Genomic DNA, 19,611 nt, shown 5'->3' on the forward strand with positions numbered 1-19,611 from the left:
TTACATGTTGCCTAAGACATTTGCCTTCAAGAATTCTAGAAATCCAATTCCCTTATTGCTACATGCATCTTCCTCTCTCCAATTTATACTACTGTAGTTAAAATCTCCCATAACAATCATTCTTCTTGCACTTGTCAAACTCAAATGTCTAAACATTTCCTGGTACTCCACCCTCTGTGCCCCTGGGTCTGTAGCAACATCACACTAAATATCCTGTCTTGCCCACCTCTACCTCACACCATGTGCTTTCAAAATCATTAGTGCCACTGCCTTCCAAAGTCACCACTCTTAGAGGACATAGGCCATCACTTATCATAAGCAGTACTCCACCAAAAGGCTTTCCCTTCCTATCCTGCCGAAAAATGCTGTACCCAGCGACTTCTATTCCTGTTATTATATCCTCTTCTATCAACCACTTCTCAGTGATCCCAATAATTTTTGGCCAGGCTGATGCTATCTGCACCATCAATTCCTCTCCCTTATTCCAGATACTCCTGGCATTAGTATAAAGCATATAAATGCCGTTGTTTCTATACCCAGCATTATCCCCTCTAGGATAATGCTGGGTATAGAAAGTGATGTCATCCCCCTTCTCCCAAGTACCCATTCCCACAAGAGGCCACCCCTGCTACCATCCTCCCTGGGACACACTGACTTGTTCAGAACAGCAATCTCTCCAGGTGCCTACGTCCTTCCTCATTCAAATGTAAGCGGTCTCTCGCATACAATTCCTCTCTGTCCTCAAACATACTTCAAGCATCCACATATTCCAGTCCTCTCTTGTCACACATTCTAGCTATTATGTCATTCAATATTACTGCTTTTCTGCTCAGCTCCTCATTATCGTACCTAGGCAACACACACACACACTATCTTTCCTCTCTGTGTGTTCTTCTGTACTACCTCAAGCAAGAATCTCATATCTCTCGCTGCCCTATTTAAACCACCACTCAAGTCATTTGTTCCCACCATCACAATCATCTCATCCACCCTTTCACCTCTCTTTACTGCCAAAGCCACACTTTCTATCGTTCCTCCTGGCAAACACTCCTCACGCATCCTATCTTGAACACCATGGATCATTAAGTCCCCCATACATTATACCTCTTACCATTTCCTCTCTCCTATTGTTTCCATTTTCTCCTCTTCTTTCATTCCCAGACCTCTCTCTCATTCCCTCTCTCCCACTGTTTCCATTCTCTTCTCTTCTAGCACTCCCATACCTCTCTCTCATTCCCTCTCTTCTACTGTTTCCATTCTCTCCATTTCCATTTCCACATCCAATTCTATTCCCTCCTCTTTTATCATTCCCAAATTTCTCTCCTCTCCTCTCCTATCATTCCCAAAATTCTCTCTCTCTCTCTCTCTCCCCTACTCTGATTTGCCTTGCATTTATCTCTTCCATTCTCCTAATCTCATCTTTCATACTTCTCCCAAGACATTCCACCTCCTCTTTCAGCTCCTCTATCTCCCTCTGCAGGTCAGTCACTCTTAATCGAAATTCACTCTCCCAAACAAAACCATCTCCTAAACTTTCACACTCACTCATGCCTTCTACACTATCAACTATTATTTTCTCATTCATATTTTTTTCTTCATTCTCTCCTATCACACTACTCGTCTTCCGGTATTCATTTCCCATTCCTGGAGCAACAAGGTCGGTTATTGAGATATCTACTGCATTTATTTCCTCCCACTGCCTGCACTTTACGCACCCACGCACCCCCCCCCCCTCACAAGCCAGATATCCAATTCCCTTATTATATTACTTATAATAGAGTTCTTAAATGGCGGAGGACTTGGCAACACACCATTTGCGACTGCAGCTGAATCCGCCATCATTCATTATTGCCGAGGGACTACTAGCGTAACCGTTAATTATTCAAAATAGTGTCGCTAATTAGTGTCAAAAATAAATGCTAAATAAGTATTAGGGAGTGTAAATAAATAAGAAAAGTACAAACAATTACAAGCAAAACAAAACATTAAGTACACTAAATAAAATGAAATAAAACTAAATACAGTAATGAAAACTTAGCTTCATCTTGTCTTCCACCTTTATGCATCCGACCCCGTCTTCTCGGTAACCAAAATACACAATATCACGACAACAACTAACTTCAAAAAAACAACCACTTAAGTACACTTGTATTCCAGAGAAACAATTTAGCACTCAAAAACGCAGAAAAACGGATTATTCACCAATTAAAAATCACTTTCTTCAGCACAGCTCAAATTCACTGCCACTTGCTACGGCGATGCTGGTGATGAGAAGCCTGCAGATATGTCTTTTATTATTGTTTGTTTAATTAAAGCTTCATTAACCTGACAGCTATTTTGAAGTATATTGTTATTCTTGGAGGCCAGGTAAAAAAAACATAAAAACAATATAACAGCAAAAATCTACACCTTAATAAAACATTTAAAAAAAAAAAAAGGATATTAAATATCCATTACGTTTTCATTCAAATATATTGAACTATAAAGTTTCAAAAATGACCAGGGGTCTTAAAAGAGTACAATTATTAGTTCTGGTGCCCATGTTTTAAATATAAATCAGCTGAGTGAGAGGGTGAGAGGCATCATTAGGTCGGGAACACTTTTTTGTAGCCAATTTATTCAAATTTCTTTCTTTTTAACAAAGGCTATGAGATGGGGTACATTATTTCTGATATGGCACTGTATATCTGGAGGTGATTTGCGCAATCATCTATGCAGGACTGGAGGAAGAGAATGATACCATAAGGTCAGTTTTGTTTTCAGGTGGACAGTAGTTCCATTTGGATAATAGGGATTGGAAGCGCAAATGAACAGAAGCTGCACTCAATCGCCTTCGCAAGGCATTAGAAGTATGACTGTCATTTATGCAAAGGCTAGTTGTTGTTTTTTTCTCATTTGAATTCAAAGCGAGAAAAAAAACAACAACTAGCCTTTGCATGCAGATCATGGAAAGCAACAGAGTTCATCTCCCACTTAGCAGCAGCATAATACCAAAGGACATGGAGTCAAGAGTGACTAAGAGAACGACATGACACAAGAGATGAAACCTGTACAAGATTATGCATCTCCATAGTGCAACTAGAAGAACAATGGAATATTGCACTCTTCAAACAGAAAAAGACCAGAGTTAGATTCATGTTGTGACCAAACTTTATATGTGCTGCTTCAATAGAAGGTGAGTTAGCAATCAAATATGGAGGCAACAGGGTATTTTCTCCCAGAAATTTGAGTTTTTCATTCTGCATACAGGCAAATCAACCAGAGAATACATGCAATTTACAAACAAAAAAATACTACTGATCAGCAATTGGCAGCACTGACCATAAGTAGTGAATAGTGCCATTGTGTATAGAAGATTACGAAGTGGAAACAATGGGTTGTGTGGAGTGATGCGCCTCACAAGATAATTCCTTGGAAGTGTCATGCAATAATAACAATTATGGTCTGAGTTTCCAAGTTTCTGAGTTTTCAAGGGAACTGATTAAGAAAAGATTTAAAGTGATGGAAGAATTGAGAGATTGTCTGCTATTCCAGATGGAAGATTTGCACTGGATTACAGTATAAAGTAAATACCTCAGCATCTCTTTCTGCTTGATCAGATACAAAGTAGGTATGCATCTGAAAAGTTACACTAGAAAATCAAATTTCAAGGTTAAGAATTCAGAGAAGCCTGGATGGTTCAGAATTAGGAAAGGAAACTTTGTTCTCATTCTAAATCATTCTATCATGAATGATTACAGTGTTACATAATGTGTATATTAGCAGTATTGGAGATATTTGAAGGAGAGAATCCAGATGTTTGTTGAAGAAGTTAAGTTGGGAAGGACAACAATAAGAAATTGATACAGAAATCCTGCAAGAGAATTTGAATCAACCAACAATTGGACAAAGGATGACCAATTCAGGATTGCAAAATGACAGTTTTGCACTTTACCTGAAGAGATTACAGATTGTGTATTATATTATTGGAAGTGCACTACACTTCCAATTCAAGGACTCACTGAGGAATGAGTACTTGATGCCCTATACATTACCCAAACTGACTATCATATCTTCTTTTAAACTCATTTACACTAGATGCACTCACTACTTCAACAGGAAAACTGTTCCACTCCCTCATGGTTCTGTGAGAGAAAAATCTAGCTCTCATCTCTTTCTTAACCATACACAAACTTGACTTCCACAGATATCCCCTATCCTTTCTCGTCCTTCAATATAATGAATAATTTTATCAACCGATATTTTATGAAGTCCTCTCAGAAGTCTATAGACCTATATCATATCACCTCTCTTTCTCTTGTCTATCAGTATCCACAGTCCAAACAGTCTTAATCTACATTCCATAATCCCAATATCATCTTTGTTTTGTTTTAAGACACAAGCAAACATATGATTGTAATTCATATTTTGAATGTAGTTAACTGTCTGTCTCCCTGGTGATGTCTATGTAACATTGGATGAAATGTAATGGAGTTTTGAATAAAATTCTATATAATTTTATTCAAAACTCCAATGTTACATGTATAAGACATGAAAATTATTTAAATAAATCATCTTTGTAACTCTTCTTTAGAGCTTTTCTTTATCTCTTTGGAACTCAGGAGACCAAACCTGAACACAGTAGTCCACATGCAGTCATATCAAGGCTTTGTAAGGAGACAAAATGACTTCCATATCCTTATATGTTAATGTTCATTTCAATATTGTAATTAGCCTCTCAGTTGTATTTGCGATTTTTGCTATTTGATCCATGAACTTTAACTTCCTATCCACCATAACTTCAAGATCTCTAGCATCATTAGAGATCTTGAAGTTATGTTAGTTACTCCAAGCATAATACGCAATATAATATGCCTTTGGATACCTGATCATGCCGAGGTGCATAACTTCATACTTACTGACATTGAATTGATAACCATTATCGCTTACCCACACTTCAAGGATATTCAAATCACCTTGCAAAATGGTGTATATTGGTAGCATCTCTGATTGCCCTGCCTGTCTTTGCATCATCAGCAAACAATTGAAGATCGCCTGTCAGAACCTTCCCAATATCATTAAGATATAAGTTAAATGACAATGGTCCAAAGAGCAATCCCTGGGCACACCACAGGTAACCTTAAATCTGGCAGATTCACCCCCCCCCCTCCTGCCACATGCACACACCCATATACTTTCTGATAGCTGTCCATCAAAGATTGATCCCTGAGGCACACCACTAGTAACCTTAAATCTAGAATAATGCTCCCACCAATGTACCACTTTCCAATACCTGCCCTTCAGTCATACATTCAAAGTCAATTGTTTATATTCCATTCCCATATTCTCCAGTTTATGCAACAGCCTTTCATGGTATCCTATCAAATATCTTAGCAAAGTCCAACACTATCAATAGGGTATCCATTCCCTTTATCCAACTGTCATAACATTATTATAAAATATAAGCAAACTGCTCAGACATGACCTATAGTATACCCATTCTGTTGCTTGCAAGGTATAACTTGATTGTTAACCCATTTCTGTATGCTAGTTCTTATCAACTTCTCTAAAATCTGGTCAGTGGCCAGATCAGTTTGAAAGCACCAGTTCTCATCTGATCACTGAAGGTAAGCGAAATTGCACCCAGTTAGTACTTGGGAGGGTGACCACCTCACAACCCTTGGTGCTGCTGGCATTAATTATTTTGCCGGCCTGGTTGACCGAGTGGCTAGCATATCCGCTCTCCAGCCAAAAGGCTGTGGGTTTTGAATCCTGCCGTGGGCATGGATGTCTGTGATTGTCTGTGAAAATACTAGTGGTGGTGGTCAGCGGTAGATGGTGTTGGTGTAGATGATGAAAGTAGTTGGTGGATGTGGTGGAGACGGGTGGATGTGGTCTAGGTGCCCTCCCTCGATGAGTCTTTGGACTCCCTGGAATGTAATAATAATAGTAATAATAAATCTCTATAATCACTCCAGAGATACTGAAAAGGTGACAGACACATCAGTTTTTGCACTACCTTATGCAATGGGATTATGATACATTTTATCCATTCCTGTGGGATCTTTCATGGGCTAAGACTTAAATTATACGAGCATGTCAAGGGCCTGATGTAAAGGAAACTCGATAATTATTAATTATTATTATCCCAAGATCCCATGAAGTCAAAGACTCATGTAGGAAGTCCTTTTGTCACACACACAAAGCTCGTCATACCTTGCTTTAAACCAGTGGTTCTCAAAGGGTGCGCCCAAGAAGATTTATGGGTGCGCCCTGTGGTATTCCAGAGAAATATGTATCCAGATATAAAAATAAATATAGTTACTCTATTATACCTTTTCATTACAGATATACCGCTCTTTTTGTCAACACATCATTATGTTAATTAACAGCGGTTTTTCTTGCAAAGAGAACAAGAATATGGTTTATTCTTGTTGTGTATATTATTTATTTTAAAAGTGTTGGAAGTGGATGTTATGTGCATATTACTTATTTTCAGATAAATACACATCAAAAAGAAGCGTGATATTGAAGAATCAGATTCTGGAAGTGAGCAAAAGTTAAGTGTAAGTGTTGGATTCTGAATGAAGAGAAATTAAAGTTATTGGTATTTCTTTCAGAATCCAACATGATCTTCCATAACATAAGCAAGACTTGTAAATATTGTTTGTCTCTTGCTTAAACTGTATTACTCATATAATTGCTCTGTATTTTGTCAGTTATTAATTAATTATATAATTTTAGGATATGTCATAATAATGAAAGGACTCTGTAGTAAATGCCATTTATTTTATTACTTTATTCCTAATTTAATATTATGAGGAATTATATATATAAGTTTAATATGCCTTATGTGAATTATAATATTTTCATTTTTATTTATCACTACCAGTATGTAAAGGTATAATGTTATGCAATATTTCTGTTTTTATTATATTTTGTTTGTTACTATGGAGACGGGCTAGAAATAGCTAGTGCGTGCATGGATCGCTAGATATGATATTCAAAGGGAGATGGAATTGATATGAGCTGGACTGTGAGAACAAGTTTTGGTGGGAAAGAAAGTGAAGGTATATAAACGAAAAGGAGAGTATACAGGGGATGAGTAGACCAGAAGCATTCACGATACTGCAGTAAAGAAAGAGGGGGGAAGCACTCATGACAGTGCGGAGAGGCGGGAAGCAGGGAGCACTCATGGCAGCACAGAGTAAAGTAAGAGGCTGTAGTAATAGGAATTAGGCGCCGTAATTAGATTAAAAAGAGATGAGGAGTTAGCTTATTAGCAACACCGAGTAAAGTAAGAGGCTGTAGTAATAGGAATTGGGCGCTGTAATTAGATTAAAAAGAGATGAGGAGATAGCTATTTAGCAGCACGGAGTAAAGTAAGAGGCTGTAGTAATAGGAATTAAGTGCTGTAATTAGATTACGAAGGATCGGGATGTAAATTGGCAACTCAGAATATTGATAAGGAATTCTAAAGTTATGACGAATTCCAGAGCTTTTAAGGAAGATTAGTGAAAAGCTGATTTTATTGCAAAGTAGTAAATGAGGAACAAGTGAATTGTCTAGTGAAAGTGTGTCTACATTTGTGATGCGCAGAGATTAATGATTAAGTTATTTTAAAGAAGATTACTTTTGAAATGTGTAGCTCCAATGTGATAGTTAACTAAAGTTTTAAGTGTGCCTCAGTGAATACCATGAGCAAAGGATTTATCTGGTAAGAACTGTCCAATTTTATATTACTTCAGTGCAGAGATATATGTATAATTCCTCCTCTTATTCCCCACATTAACTATAACATTTTTTTTTGCTGAAATCAGCTGGAGTATGAAGTATGAAAGTGTATACCCATGAAGCAGTTGTTGCCACCATTAATGTATTGAGACTTTACTAACTGTGTGATAATAGTAAAATTTGTTACTAAGAGATTTTGTGATATTGAACTCTATTAAAAGTTATTTTAATATTGGTGAAAGCTATAAGTCTGATAGCAGAATGCCCATAGACTGAATCTGTAAGATGTTGTGACCAGTTAAGATAAGACATTTATATTATCTTATTCTCAGAATTGAGTTTATATGTATAATATATAACCCAGAATTAAATGTTTTGTTTTGATGATTTTAAAATTGTGTTTGCCTGAATCTCTTTTACTGCACTGTTCATGAAATTATCGGACCTAGTGGGAGTTTCAAACATAAGAGATAAACTTGGTCGACATAAGAAATAATATTGATATAAAATTAGTTGATGGTTGGTTTCACTACATTTCATTAGACTAATCTAGATATAGAGTGGCACAGTCTAAAATATAAATTTCTCTGTATTTAAATTAATAATCAATCAGCAACTTATTACTTGTTTAAGAACAGAGTTAAAACAAGATGGCTGATCAAAAACAAGGAAGTACAATCCAACACAAGTAAACAAGCAAAATCGTGGCCTACTCGCAAATATAATGAAAGTTATTTAAGCTTTGGTTTCACTTGGACCAGAAGTGAAGATCATTCTTTGCCGCTATGTTTAGTATGTGGATGTAAAATGGCAAATGAATCATTGCTTCCGAGTAAATTGAGTAAACATTTTAAAACTATACACTCTAATTTACAAGATAAATCTGTAAGTTTTTTCAAGAGATTGTCTGAACAGCAAACAAAAGCGGCAAATTCTTTTAAAAGTATAATGACTGTTTCTGATAAAGCTCAAATCGCTTATTATCAAATCTTAGAACTGATAGCAAAAAATATGAAAGATCATACTATAGGTGAGTCACTTATTTTGCCTGCATGCAAAAAAATGGTCATGACAATGCTAGGAAATGAAGCAGCAATGAAAATAAGCAAGATTCCTCTGTCCAACGATACAGTTCACAGGCGTATTATAGAAATGTCTTCTGAGATTGAGAAAAATGTATGCAGTAATAAACTTCAGTATTCAAATTTTGCATTGCAAGTTGATGAGTCAACTGACATTACCAACAAGGCGCAACTCTTAGCATTCGTCCATTTTATTAATGAAGATCAAATAGTAAATCAGTTTCTTTTTTGCAAAGAATTAAGTGTGTCTACAAAAGGTGAGGACGTTTTTAACATTCTGAATAGCTATCTTGATAAATGGCAGTTAACATGGAAGTCGTGTGTAGGCATTTGTACAGATGGAGCCCCTTCCATGGTAGGCTGTGTTAAGGGCCTTACATCTTTTGTAAAAACACAAAATGAGAATTATCATAACTCACTGCTTTCTTCATAGGGAGGCCTTGATGGCAAAAATATTGGGAGAAAAATTAAGAGAAGTTTTAGATCAAGTTGTTTAGATGGTAAACTTTATTAAAACAAGACCTGTCAAATCGTGTCTATTCGAAAAGCTTTGTATTGATATGGATTCACAACACAGACGGTTGCTTTTACACACTGAGGTGAGGTGGTTGTCAAGGGGGAAGTACTTACCCGTGTACACGAGCTATGACAAGAACTTCTTGCGTTTTTTGAAGAGATGAAACAATTACATTTTTGTAACCTCCTTCGGTGCAAATTTTGGATTGCCAGGTTACAGTATTTGGCCGATATATTTCAGCAGCTCAATATTTTGAATACTAGCATGCAAGGGAAAGAAGAAAATATTCTCACATCCACTGACAAAATGAAAACGTTTCAGAGAAAACTACAGATTTGGAAAAGAAAGGCTGTTGAAGGTAATTTGGAAATGTTTCCATTGGTAAGTAACACTTGCATAAATGAAACACTTCCAATAATAGTTGAACATTTAACAAGTTTAGAAGAAAAATTGAGTTCTTATTTTCCATCACTTAACACTGAACAATACAATTGGATTAGAAACCCATTTATGGAAACTTCAAGTGATTTTGGTTTAACATTAACAGAAGAAGAAGAACTGGCAGCTATATCCACTGATCATGGATTGATGATTAAACATAAGGAACTGTCTCTTGAAGCCTTTTGGATTTCTATAAAAGAAGAATATGTGTCAATATCTAAAAAAGCTTTGAACATTTTACTATAATTTTCAACATCATATTTATGTGAATTAGGATTCTCTACCCTCACCTCACATTAAGTGTAAAAAGAGAGGATCTCTTCAATGTATTGACGAGGAAATGAGAGTTTGCCTTTCAAATATATGCCCAAACATTGAAGCAATCGCTAGGACACATCAGGCTCATGTTTCTCATAAACACAAGAATGAATAAACTTAAGGTATGTTTCATTTTTTTTATCGCATTATTTTTTTTCTGTAATATTTGACTTAATTATTATAACATATTTCTCAGAAATTTATATATAGGGTGCCCACAATTATTTGTAGGATTTTAAATGCGCCCCGACTTCAAAAAGTTTAAGAACCACTGCTTTAAACACACTCAAATTCTCTGCAGACACCACACTCTCATGCAAGGCATTTCAATCATTCACAACTCTGCATGCAAAAAACCTGCTTCTCACTCCCTTGCTCACACCCTCCTTATACAGCTTCCAGAGATGTCCTCTCATTCTCCCCTGATCTCCCACCGTTTTCTGTAAAACCTCTTCAACACTGATCCTATAACAACCCCTTACTAACTTGTAGGTCTCTATCATATCATCACTCTTCCTCTTATCCACTAGACTCTGTAAATTGCATCTTCCCTACCTTTCCTCATATTTGACATTCCAGAGATCAGAAACTACCTTAGTTGGTCATCTCTGGACCCTTTCCAATATCTCTTCATTCTTTTGAAAACCAGGTGACCAAATCTGTGCGCAAAAGTCCATGTGTGGCCTAATCAAAGCCTTATACAACGAAATAAGAATCTCCTTACTTCTACAAGTCGGTGTCTGCCATGTCATTCCCAGAATTCTTTGTGTTGTCCTCACAATTTTGGCAATGTGTGTCCTAAATTTCAGATCCTTAATCATTATCACCCCAAAATCTCTTATTTCCTCCACCTCTAATAATATATCCCCACCAAGGATAATTCTGCATCCCATCTTTGTTTCCCAAATTTTAAAACCGTACATTTTGCAACATTGAACTTTCATCCCCATTTCCATGCCCATTCACTCAATTTTATTCAAGTCTTCTTTTAAGGCCACAACATCTCTACTCATCATAGTTCGTCCCAACTTTGTATCATCTGCAAACATCTGAATATTCCCATCCAAATCTTTGCCAATATCATGAACATACAGGTTAAACAGCAATGGCCCTAAAACACACCCCTGAGGCACACCACTAGTGACTTTCCTCTTCCTGGATATTGCTCCCTCATACACAACCTGCTGATACTATCAGATAGTCAGTCTCCGATCCAATGCACTAACTTAACTATCTTATTAATTAATTAATTAATTATAGTATATATATAATAATAATTAATTATTATTAATTATCTTGTTGTTGACGTATGATTCGGTAAAACCATTAGTAAGGAAGTATCTTGGCTAAATAGGTAGATCTGCAGTCATGTGTCACGATGAACAGTTAGACTATGTTAAGTTCCATGAACCAGAGCAATTGGGAATTACAGAGCACACTATCACCACCAGACACAGAATTCTTTGGAGGAAAAATTAAGGTTCTCCATAAAAGTAATAATCTCTAGGAATGCTGAGAGTTGTGAGACCTTGCTACATCAACCAAATCTAAATATAAAATATGGGCTTAAATTATCCCTCTTACAAGAAATAGTTCTTTTTCACAAATGCCAGAATTAACTCAAATTTAATTATAATTTTTTTAAATTTATTATTAAATCTTGTTAAAGTTATTTCTACTAGAACCTTAATATAATTAGACCATGATGCCCTACATCAAAATGCATATCATTGCTGAATATACCAGTTTCTGTCCTTGTTGTTTAATTTGAAAGTCATACTGAAGATGCCCTTGAATATAGGGTGAAAATTTATACCAATAAAAATATATTATTATTATTATTATTCGTGACACCTCCAAGGAGTCCGAAGACTCATCGCGGGAAGACACCACGATGAGTCTTATATAAGTTATATGCAAGTTAAATCTATTTTATGTTATTAATTAAGCCGCAGGAATCTCTACTGGCTCCATTGCTGTTCTCTATATACATGTCAGACATCCCACACAATCCGATGACTTCCATTTTGGTCCTGTATGCGGACGATACGGCAATACTAACCAGATCTCTCAAACCCCATTTCATTACCAGAAAGCTTCAAGAAAACATTCTAAAGCTGGAGGGTTGGTTCTCTAAGTGGAGATTGGAAGTCAACCCCCAGAAAAACTCAGCCGTTCTTTTCTCAAAAAGGCCAATGTCTCCTGTAGGAGATGTGTTACTATTCAATACTAAAATTCCCTGGCAGACAGAAACAAATTGCCTGGGTGTGATTCTCGACAAAAAACTATCTTTCAATCAGCACACTAAGTCTGCGTGCACAAAGGCATCTAAAGCCATAGCTCAGATCTATCCACCAATTAACAGAAACAGCAAGCTCAGCAACAGAATCAAATTGCAACTATACCAGATGACAATTCGTCCTATAATCACCTATGCCTCTCCGGCCTGGAGCCACACCTCTAATGCTAACATTATCAAAATACAGAGAGTGCAGAACAAGTGCTTGAGAATGATTCTGAATGCCCCGTGGTATGTTAGAAACAATCAACTCCACAGAGACAAATATTCCCTATATTTTCTCTTTTCTGCAATCCTTAGCATCCAAGTTTTTCCTAAAGACGTCCACACATCCCAACGATTTGGTTCAGCAAGCTGCAGCATACGATCCAACGGACATATTCAAATACAGAAGACCAAAAGCTATATTAGCCTCCTTTAGTGATGCATAATCTCCATGCCCTTTCAGGGCGAGCAATCTGCTCATAAATTTTACCTTCACTGTAACCACAACAGATAGCGGGGAATATGAAAAGCATCTTGCTTCACCCCTAAAGTCATAAATGTCAATTGTCAATTGTCAATTATTAATTAATTATCATGTCTTACATTTCTATACATCAAGTTATTTCAGAGCTTTACTGAAATATTTCTAGAAATGGACTACATATTTTAATACTGAATTCTGATATTTTTTTAATATATTTTTTATCCATTGTTACACTTAGTGGATCAAACACAACCTCAATAAAAATAACGTTTGACACAAACACACTACAAAATCAACTTTATTACTAAGAGAATTCATTCAAATAAGAATATCCTAGTCACTAAATTATTCGGATTCACGACATGTTCCAATTAGTAAGATCAATCTCATTACTCCACTGCTAGACTCCATTTACAATTTTAAAACTCCATACGTATTTTTTGTAAAATTTGCTTGGTACTTCACTTCAGAGATTTAATGCATTGGTGAACAACTGGCATTAATGCTCTAAAATTCACTTTCAAACTAAAGATTGCTAGCCAACTGCATGAATAAAAAATTAAAAATTATGAAGATATTATTTCAATATGTTAAGTATAATATATTAACTAAAAATGGTTTGAATTTTCTTTTAGAGAATCAAATTGTACATATGCACAAATATGAAAAAGTGAATGGCATTGCACAAAGTCTTAAGTTTGGTTTGTCAAGAAAAATTGGTCAAACAACTAAGGATATAAGGTGAATTATGTAATCTGCTAACTGAATGTGTTGTCCAGCCAATTCAATATGAAACAAGCTGACTTACTTTCATTTGAAATGACATAGAGATATACCATATTTTAAAGAAGCTTCAATCACACACCTTTCAAACCAAAGGTCAAACTGTTGTGTCCTTGGAACTATGTTATGGAGGTGCAGGTCTTAGGTAGTTAGCAATAAAATATCAGCAGGAAAAGACTATATTTTTTGAATAATGACTTCACACACACATATAAGAAAAAAACTAAATATAATTTATTACTTCTATATATTCTGTGTCCGCACGATTAGCCTAGTGGCCGTGTGCTTCGCAACCATATGCCTGGGGAAGGAGTGTCCTAGGTTCGATTCCCATCGGTGGCGTAACAGCTGAAGGATCTTCCTCAGCCATAGCCAAGTTAGTGGTCTTGGGATTGGATAGTAGTTTTTTTTCCCCACTTTATCCTGGGGTTTTTCATACTGCAAACCGGCCTTGAGAACTCAACACTACGGACATAGGATATACTGGGGTGTGGGGCTGACCACCTTATCCTCTGAACAGTTTGAGGTCCAATGATTAATAAACCCTCGACACTGCAAGGCAAAAGAGGGTAAAAAGAAAATGAGATATATTTTGTTCAACATATCATTGAGGTATGAACAGCAGTGAGCTAATGAAGCTAAAAAGAATCCTAGGGAGTTCTTTCGATATGTAGCCAGCAAAAGAAAGAATGATTATGGAAGGATGACATTGATTGGAGGAAATGGTATAAAGACAGCTGTTGCAGAATGTGTGGTGGAGATACTTAATGAGCAGTTCATAAAGATCTTTCAATCTTGTGAATGTGACTTCATGGAGAGATTAAGAGCAGTTGATGATGGGGAGGAGAGACTGACTGTAAGTGAGCAAGAGGTGTTTGGGGAGTTGAGTAAACTAGATGTAAATAAGGCTGTGGGACTTGATAATATATGACCGCGTATTCTGAAGGAATGTGCCAGAGAGTTGACACCTGCCTTGACATATTTTTTTAATACGAGTCTTGCGCTTGGTCAAGTCCCTAAAGAGTGGAAGGAGGGCAAGATTGTGCCACTTCATAAAGGAGGTGATCGAACTCAAGCATCAAACTATAGGTCTATCTGTGTGTCAGGTGTTGTGGTTAAGTTGTTGGAGAAGCTTGTGAGAACTAGGATCCAGAGTTGGGTTGACAACAATGGTATAATCTTTGATGGACAGCATGGATTTGCTAAAGGGAGGTCGTGTTTTAGTAATCTACTTACTTATTACAATAAAGTGACTGCTTCCTTGGACAGAGGAGAAGGATACACAGTAATATACTTGGATTTTGCAAAAGCTTTTGATAGAGTACCTCATGATAAGTTGACAGTCAAACTAGAGCAGATGGGGTTGGATATTAGATTAGTGCATTGGATTGGAGACTGGCTATCTGATAGGTATCAACAAGTTGTGTATGGGGGTGCAATATTCAGGAAAAGGAAAGTCACTAGTGGAGTGCCTCAGGGATCTGTTTTAGGGCCATTACTATTTAACTTGTATATTAATGATATTGGCGAAGATTTGGAAGATTTGAATAAATTGAGTGATTGGGCAAGCAAATGGGGATGTGAGTTCAATGTTGCAAATGTAAGGTTTTAAAATTTGGAAAACAAAGATGGGATGCAGAATTTATGCTTGGTGAGAATGCATTGTTGGAGGTGGAAGAAATAAGAGATCTGGGAGTGATAGTGGATAAGGATCTAAAATTTAGGGGACACATCGCCAAAATTGTGAAGACAACACAAAGACTTCTGGGAATGATGAGGAGGACACTGACGTGTAGAAGTAGGGAGATTCTTGTTCCATTGTATAAGGCTTTGATTAGGCCACACATGGACTATTGTGCCCAGATTTGGTCACCGGGTTTTCAGAAGGATGAAGAGATGTTGGAAAGGGTCCAAAGGCGACTGACTAAGGTAGTTTCTGACCTCTGGAATGTTGAGCATGAGGAAAGATTGAGAAGATGTAAATTGCAGAGTCTGGTGGAGAGGAGGAAGAGGGGGAGATATGATAGAGACCTACAAGTTGGTAAGGGGTTGTTATATGATCAACGGTAGAGAAGTTCTACAAAGAATAGTGGGAGATCAGGGGAGAACCACAGGTTATCCCTGGAAACTGTATAAAGAGGGTGTGAGAAGGGGAGTGAGAGGCAGGTTTGTTTCGTGCAAAGTTGTGAATGATTTGAATGCCTTGCTTGAGAGTGTGGTGTCTGCAAGGAGTTTGAGTGTGTTTAAGACACGGTATGATGAGATGTGTGTGTGATAAAAGGACCTCCCAGATGAGTCTTTGACTCCATGGGGTCTTGGGGTAATAATAATAATAAAGTATCATTTTCTTATCCACCTACTACTGAGTTTGTCTTTGACTAACTCCAATATTACCACCTCTTTGATGCCTTCTTCATGCCTATTTTGTCCTCAATCCACTCCCAGAGCTAAGATTTAAGTTTAAAGGCATAGTGAGAAGCGATGACAATCCTTTTGGAATTCTTGTAATACATTGACTGATATTCCATCTAATTCCATGGCTGTATTCATATCAGACTGTGCACTGTCCTAAGCACTTCCAATTCTTCGACCACCATTCCCACATCAGTTACTTCATATAGTAATAAAAAGGTGTGATTTGGCATTCAGACAATCTGATTTCTTGCAGCTTCACTCGGAGTGTGTAGTCGCTGAGATAGGATTTGGTAGATTTGATCAGTCCTAGTGGAAATTTTAAAATATTAAAATTTCTGTAAGTTATCTCCAGAATTTGTAATTATTATTTGGTCATCAGCAAAAAGGAGAGTATTTAAGTTCACATTAGGAGAAAGTTTAATACCTTGATGGAAGTTTTTATTCCATTTTATTATTATTTCATTTAGATAAATATTTAAAAAAGTTGCTGAAAGAAAATATCCCTGTCAGACTCCATGGTTTATCTTTCTCTTTCTCATACATGATAGTTAATAACCTGTGGTTATATCAGTTGCTTTAATACCATTTTTGTTCTAGGTGTTTATCAGAATTTTCCAGCTCTCCCTCGTATGCCTAGGGAGGGCCGGAAATCCTACAAAATGAAATTATTTTTATTATTATTTTAGACTTTAATGGAATAACAGTATAATTTGACATTTGTTATATTTTTACGGCAAGTAAAATGAATTTTACTTGCTTTTAAAATAATTTGAAGGTTGTGTCTAATGTATTTAAGAATTGCACAGTTATTTTTATTTTATAAAAGTGTACTTTCGGATGCTAGTTACTGACATTTGCTAAATGGCGATAGAGCCAAATAGTAAACAGATAAACACAGCACAGCAAAAGTATGGTTTGATTGTGTTGAGGGCTTCAGTATGTAGTGTGTTCTTACATAGAAATTGGCAAAAAATAAGGAAAGGGAGTAGCCCATGGCAGTTCCAAAGATGACTGCATAATCACTCCCCTCCCACCTTCTATAAAATAACTAGCATAAACAGTGGACTTTTTTTAAATGATCCAAAAGTGTTAACAACAGAAGGTAGGGTTCAATAATATTAACTGTCTCTTTTACTGATACTTCATCATCATCAAATTACTACATATACCCTCAGAGGGTTTACAGGACCTTATGATAGTATTTCATGAAAAGCTATCATTATGAACTTCCTGGAGGAAAATTGTTATCAACAATTTTCCTCTGCATTAGCCTGTTATCTGTCAACATTCCAATATTATCAGACCTTATATTCTATCTTCTAAGGCACTTTTTTACTGTATCAACCCACCTACATCTTGCTGTTCCTCTGGGGTTTTTTTCCCTGCCATCCTGGCAAAGAACACTTGTTTTACTAATCTTTCCTCTCCCATTCTGTTTAAGTGGCCATACCACCTGAGATTAGCTCTGCTAACACATTCCTAAATGCTAAATGTCAAAGTTTTTTCCTAATATCCTTGTTTTTAATATGATACTGCTATTGATGCCATATGTTCAGTCCCCTAATCTTACCGATACCTTACAAACAAAAAGGTGACACCAAACAGATCACAATTTCCAAATTTCAGAAAATGAAGGTTTCTAAACTACAGTAATGTCGGTAGTTTTCTGCAACAGTTCCAAAAATGGAGAGAAACTTTAAAAGAAAGGAAATCACTGTCGGGAAGGAGTAAATAATAATTCTGCTATTGTTTTGTAAGTAAAACTTCCCATTACTATCAACAACTCTATATAACAAGGAGCAAGATACTGTATTTATGAATTTCTGGGGTTCCACACATCACAGGTGGTTAGCACCTCAAAATACATGATATATATATATAATCTATAATCTACCCCAATATATGAAACCCAAAATTCACTGTCCTCCATTATTCACTTTCACTAGCTAATGGCATAAACTGTTTACTACACAGCATGGGTGCGCCCCCCCCCCCCCGTGTCTTATCAGTATTTTACAAATTCAGTGCTCATTTTGTTAGTGAAATTAATATCAGAATTACATAAAATACTGAAATTAGTCCCAATTTATACTCCCCATTACGATGAAAAACTATCACAATATGATATGTCGCAATGTCGTTCCCAAATATCTTAAAGCATTTGTATTTTGCAAACATGAAAATACTAGTATACGAGCTGTTGTGTGGGTATGGGCGTGCGTGTACTGCTACAGACAACATTCAGATATCACAAAAAGCCAGGGAAGAAGAGAATGTTAATGAGTGGCATGATGCTTGAAATTACATCTTAGTAACCCAGCCCAAATATTTTAAAATTTTAATTTCGAACATAGGTTCACAATGGTAATAAACAAAAAATAATACACATGTTCGTTGTCGATTAACCAGTAAAACTTCTTCGGCGTAAAACAAAAGTCGCGCAAACACTGACAAAAATGCACGGAGATTGGTATACAACGAGAAACATCAAAATATTAACTATTTAAGATGAGTAAAATTCAAGCCTTGAGATGCAAACTCCATGTTTGCTTCAACGTTTAATGACTTGCAGTGTTATTTATATATAAATGGTGTAATAAATACTTTCAACGCGTATCCAGATCAAATTAAAATGCCGAAAGAACTTAACAGTTAAGATACCGTGAATAGAACACTTATATAACTTATTAAGTCAACGGGAATACATTGCGCTCTGATAGATTTCATTACTTAACAATTGGCAGTTTTGACTCGTACCGATCTAAACAAAAAAATTCAATTTTCTCCTATACGAAAGAAAACCACACTAACAAAATAAATTAATATATATATACTGAAATTAGTCCCAATTTATACACCAGTACAGGAATTCCTTTATTTCTATCATGCAAAATCTCGACCGAAAATTAACTTAAACATACACCTAGAAATTCCAGGCACAGTTTCAAAGGATAGGCTCACTATAAAATAACTAAACCGTTTACAGATTTGCTGAACGTCTATTGCAATGTTGACATTTTTAGCAAACAGCCCTTGTAACCGTGTGTATGTCCTTTTACAACCAAAGGTCACCAAGAAACACCAATTAGTGAATTTCACAAACACTGCTGTGTATAAAGTTGGAAAATTTTTAAGAAGTCAGGGGTTTCAAAAATAGAAGAAATCGTATGCAAAGCTAATTTTGTGCATCAGATAAACAATGTGTATATTTCTCCATTTTTTTTTTCATTTTTTACGGTATTATTTCTTACCATCCGATGACGCCTTGCACTGCTCGAGTTGAGCACTGCAGACATCCTAATATATTTCCTAAGGAATACCAAATGTCCATATACAAACCATGGGTGTCATGCTCAACCACTTCCACCACCTATGAAATACGAAAATTACATTTAAAAAATAAATTAATTAAATAAAAATAATAAACAGAGAGAAAAATTAAATCGCTTTAATATTGTCACAATGACTGAGAGTGGTACGAGAAGTATATCAATCTAAATTAGAAGAAGTTTACTTCATTTCAAATATTATTATTATTATTATTATTATTATTATTATTATTATTATTATTATT

The 19,611-nt window shown here is 36.1% G+C and overlaps 1 protein-coding gene and 1 pseudogene across 3 annotated transcripts in view; one reads left to right on the forward strand and one right to left on the reverse strand.

The window, feature by feature from the left end:
- Nucleotides 1-19,395, reverse strand: part of LOC150103081 (putative phosphorylase b kinase regulatory subunit beta) — an 860,602-nt gene extending 841,207 nt beyond the window's left edge. The window contains exon 1 of one of the 3 annotated variants that reach the window (XM_090398411.1): nt 19,289-19,395. In XM_090398411.1, the coding sequence (XP_090254537.1) occupies nt 19,289-19,333 (45 nt within the window). In that variant the 5' untranslated portion in view covers nt 19,334-19,395. Of the gene's footprint in view, nt 1-18,537; nt 18,716-18,958; nt 19,071-19,288 lie in introns of those variants that run through there. The other 2 variants (XM_090398412.1, XM_090398413.1) reach the window with 2 other exon arrangements.
- On the forward strand, nt 5,556-5,674 carry LOC150103082 (5S ribosomal RNA; annotated as a pseudogene).
- Nucleotides 19,396-19,611: the final 216 nt, after the last annotated feature.

Source organism: Typopeltis vanoorti, chromosome 9 (assembly GCF_054136105.1).
Source record: "Typopeltis vanoorti isolate ZY-2024b chromosome 9, IOZ_Tvanoo_1.0, whole genome shotgun sequence".
Taxonomy (NCBI): Eukaryota; Metazoa; Arthropoda; class Arachnida; order Uropygi; family Thelyphonidae; genus Typopeltis; species Typopeltis vanoorti.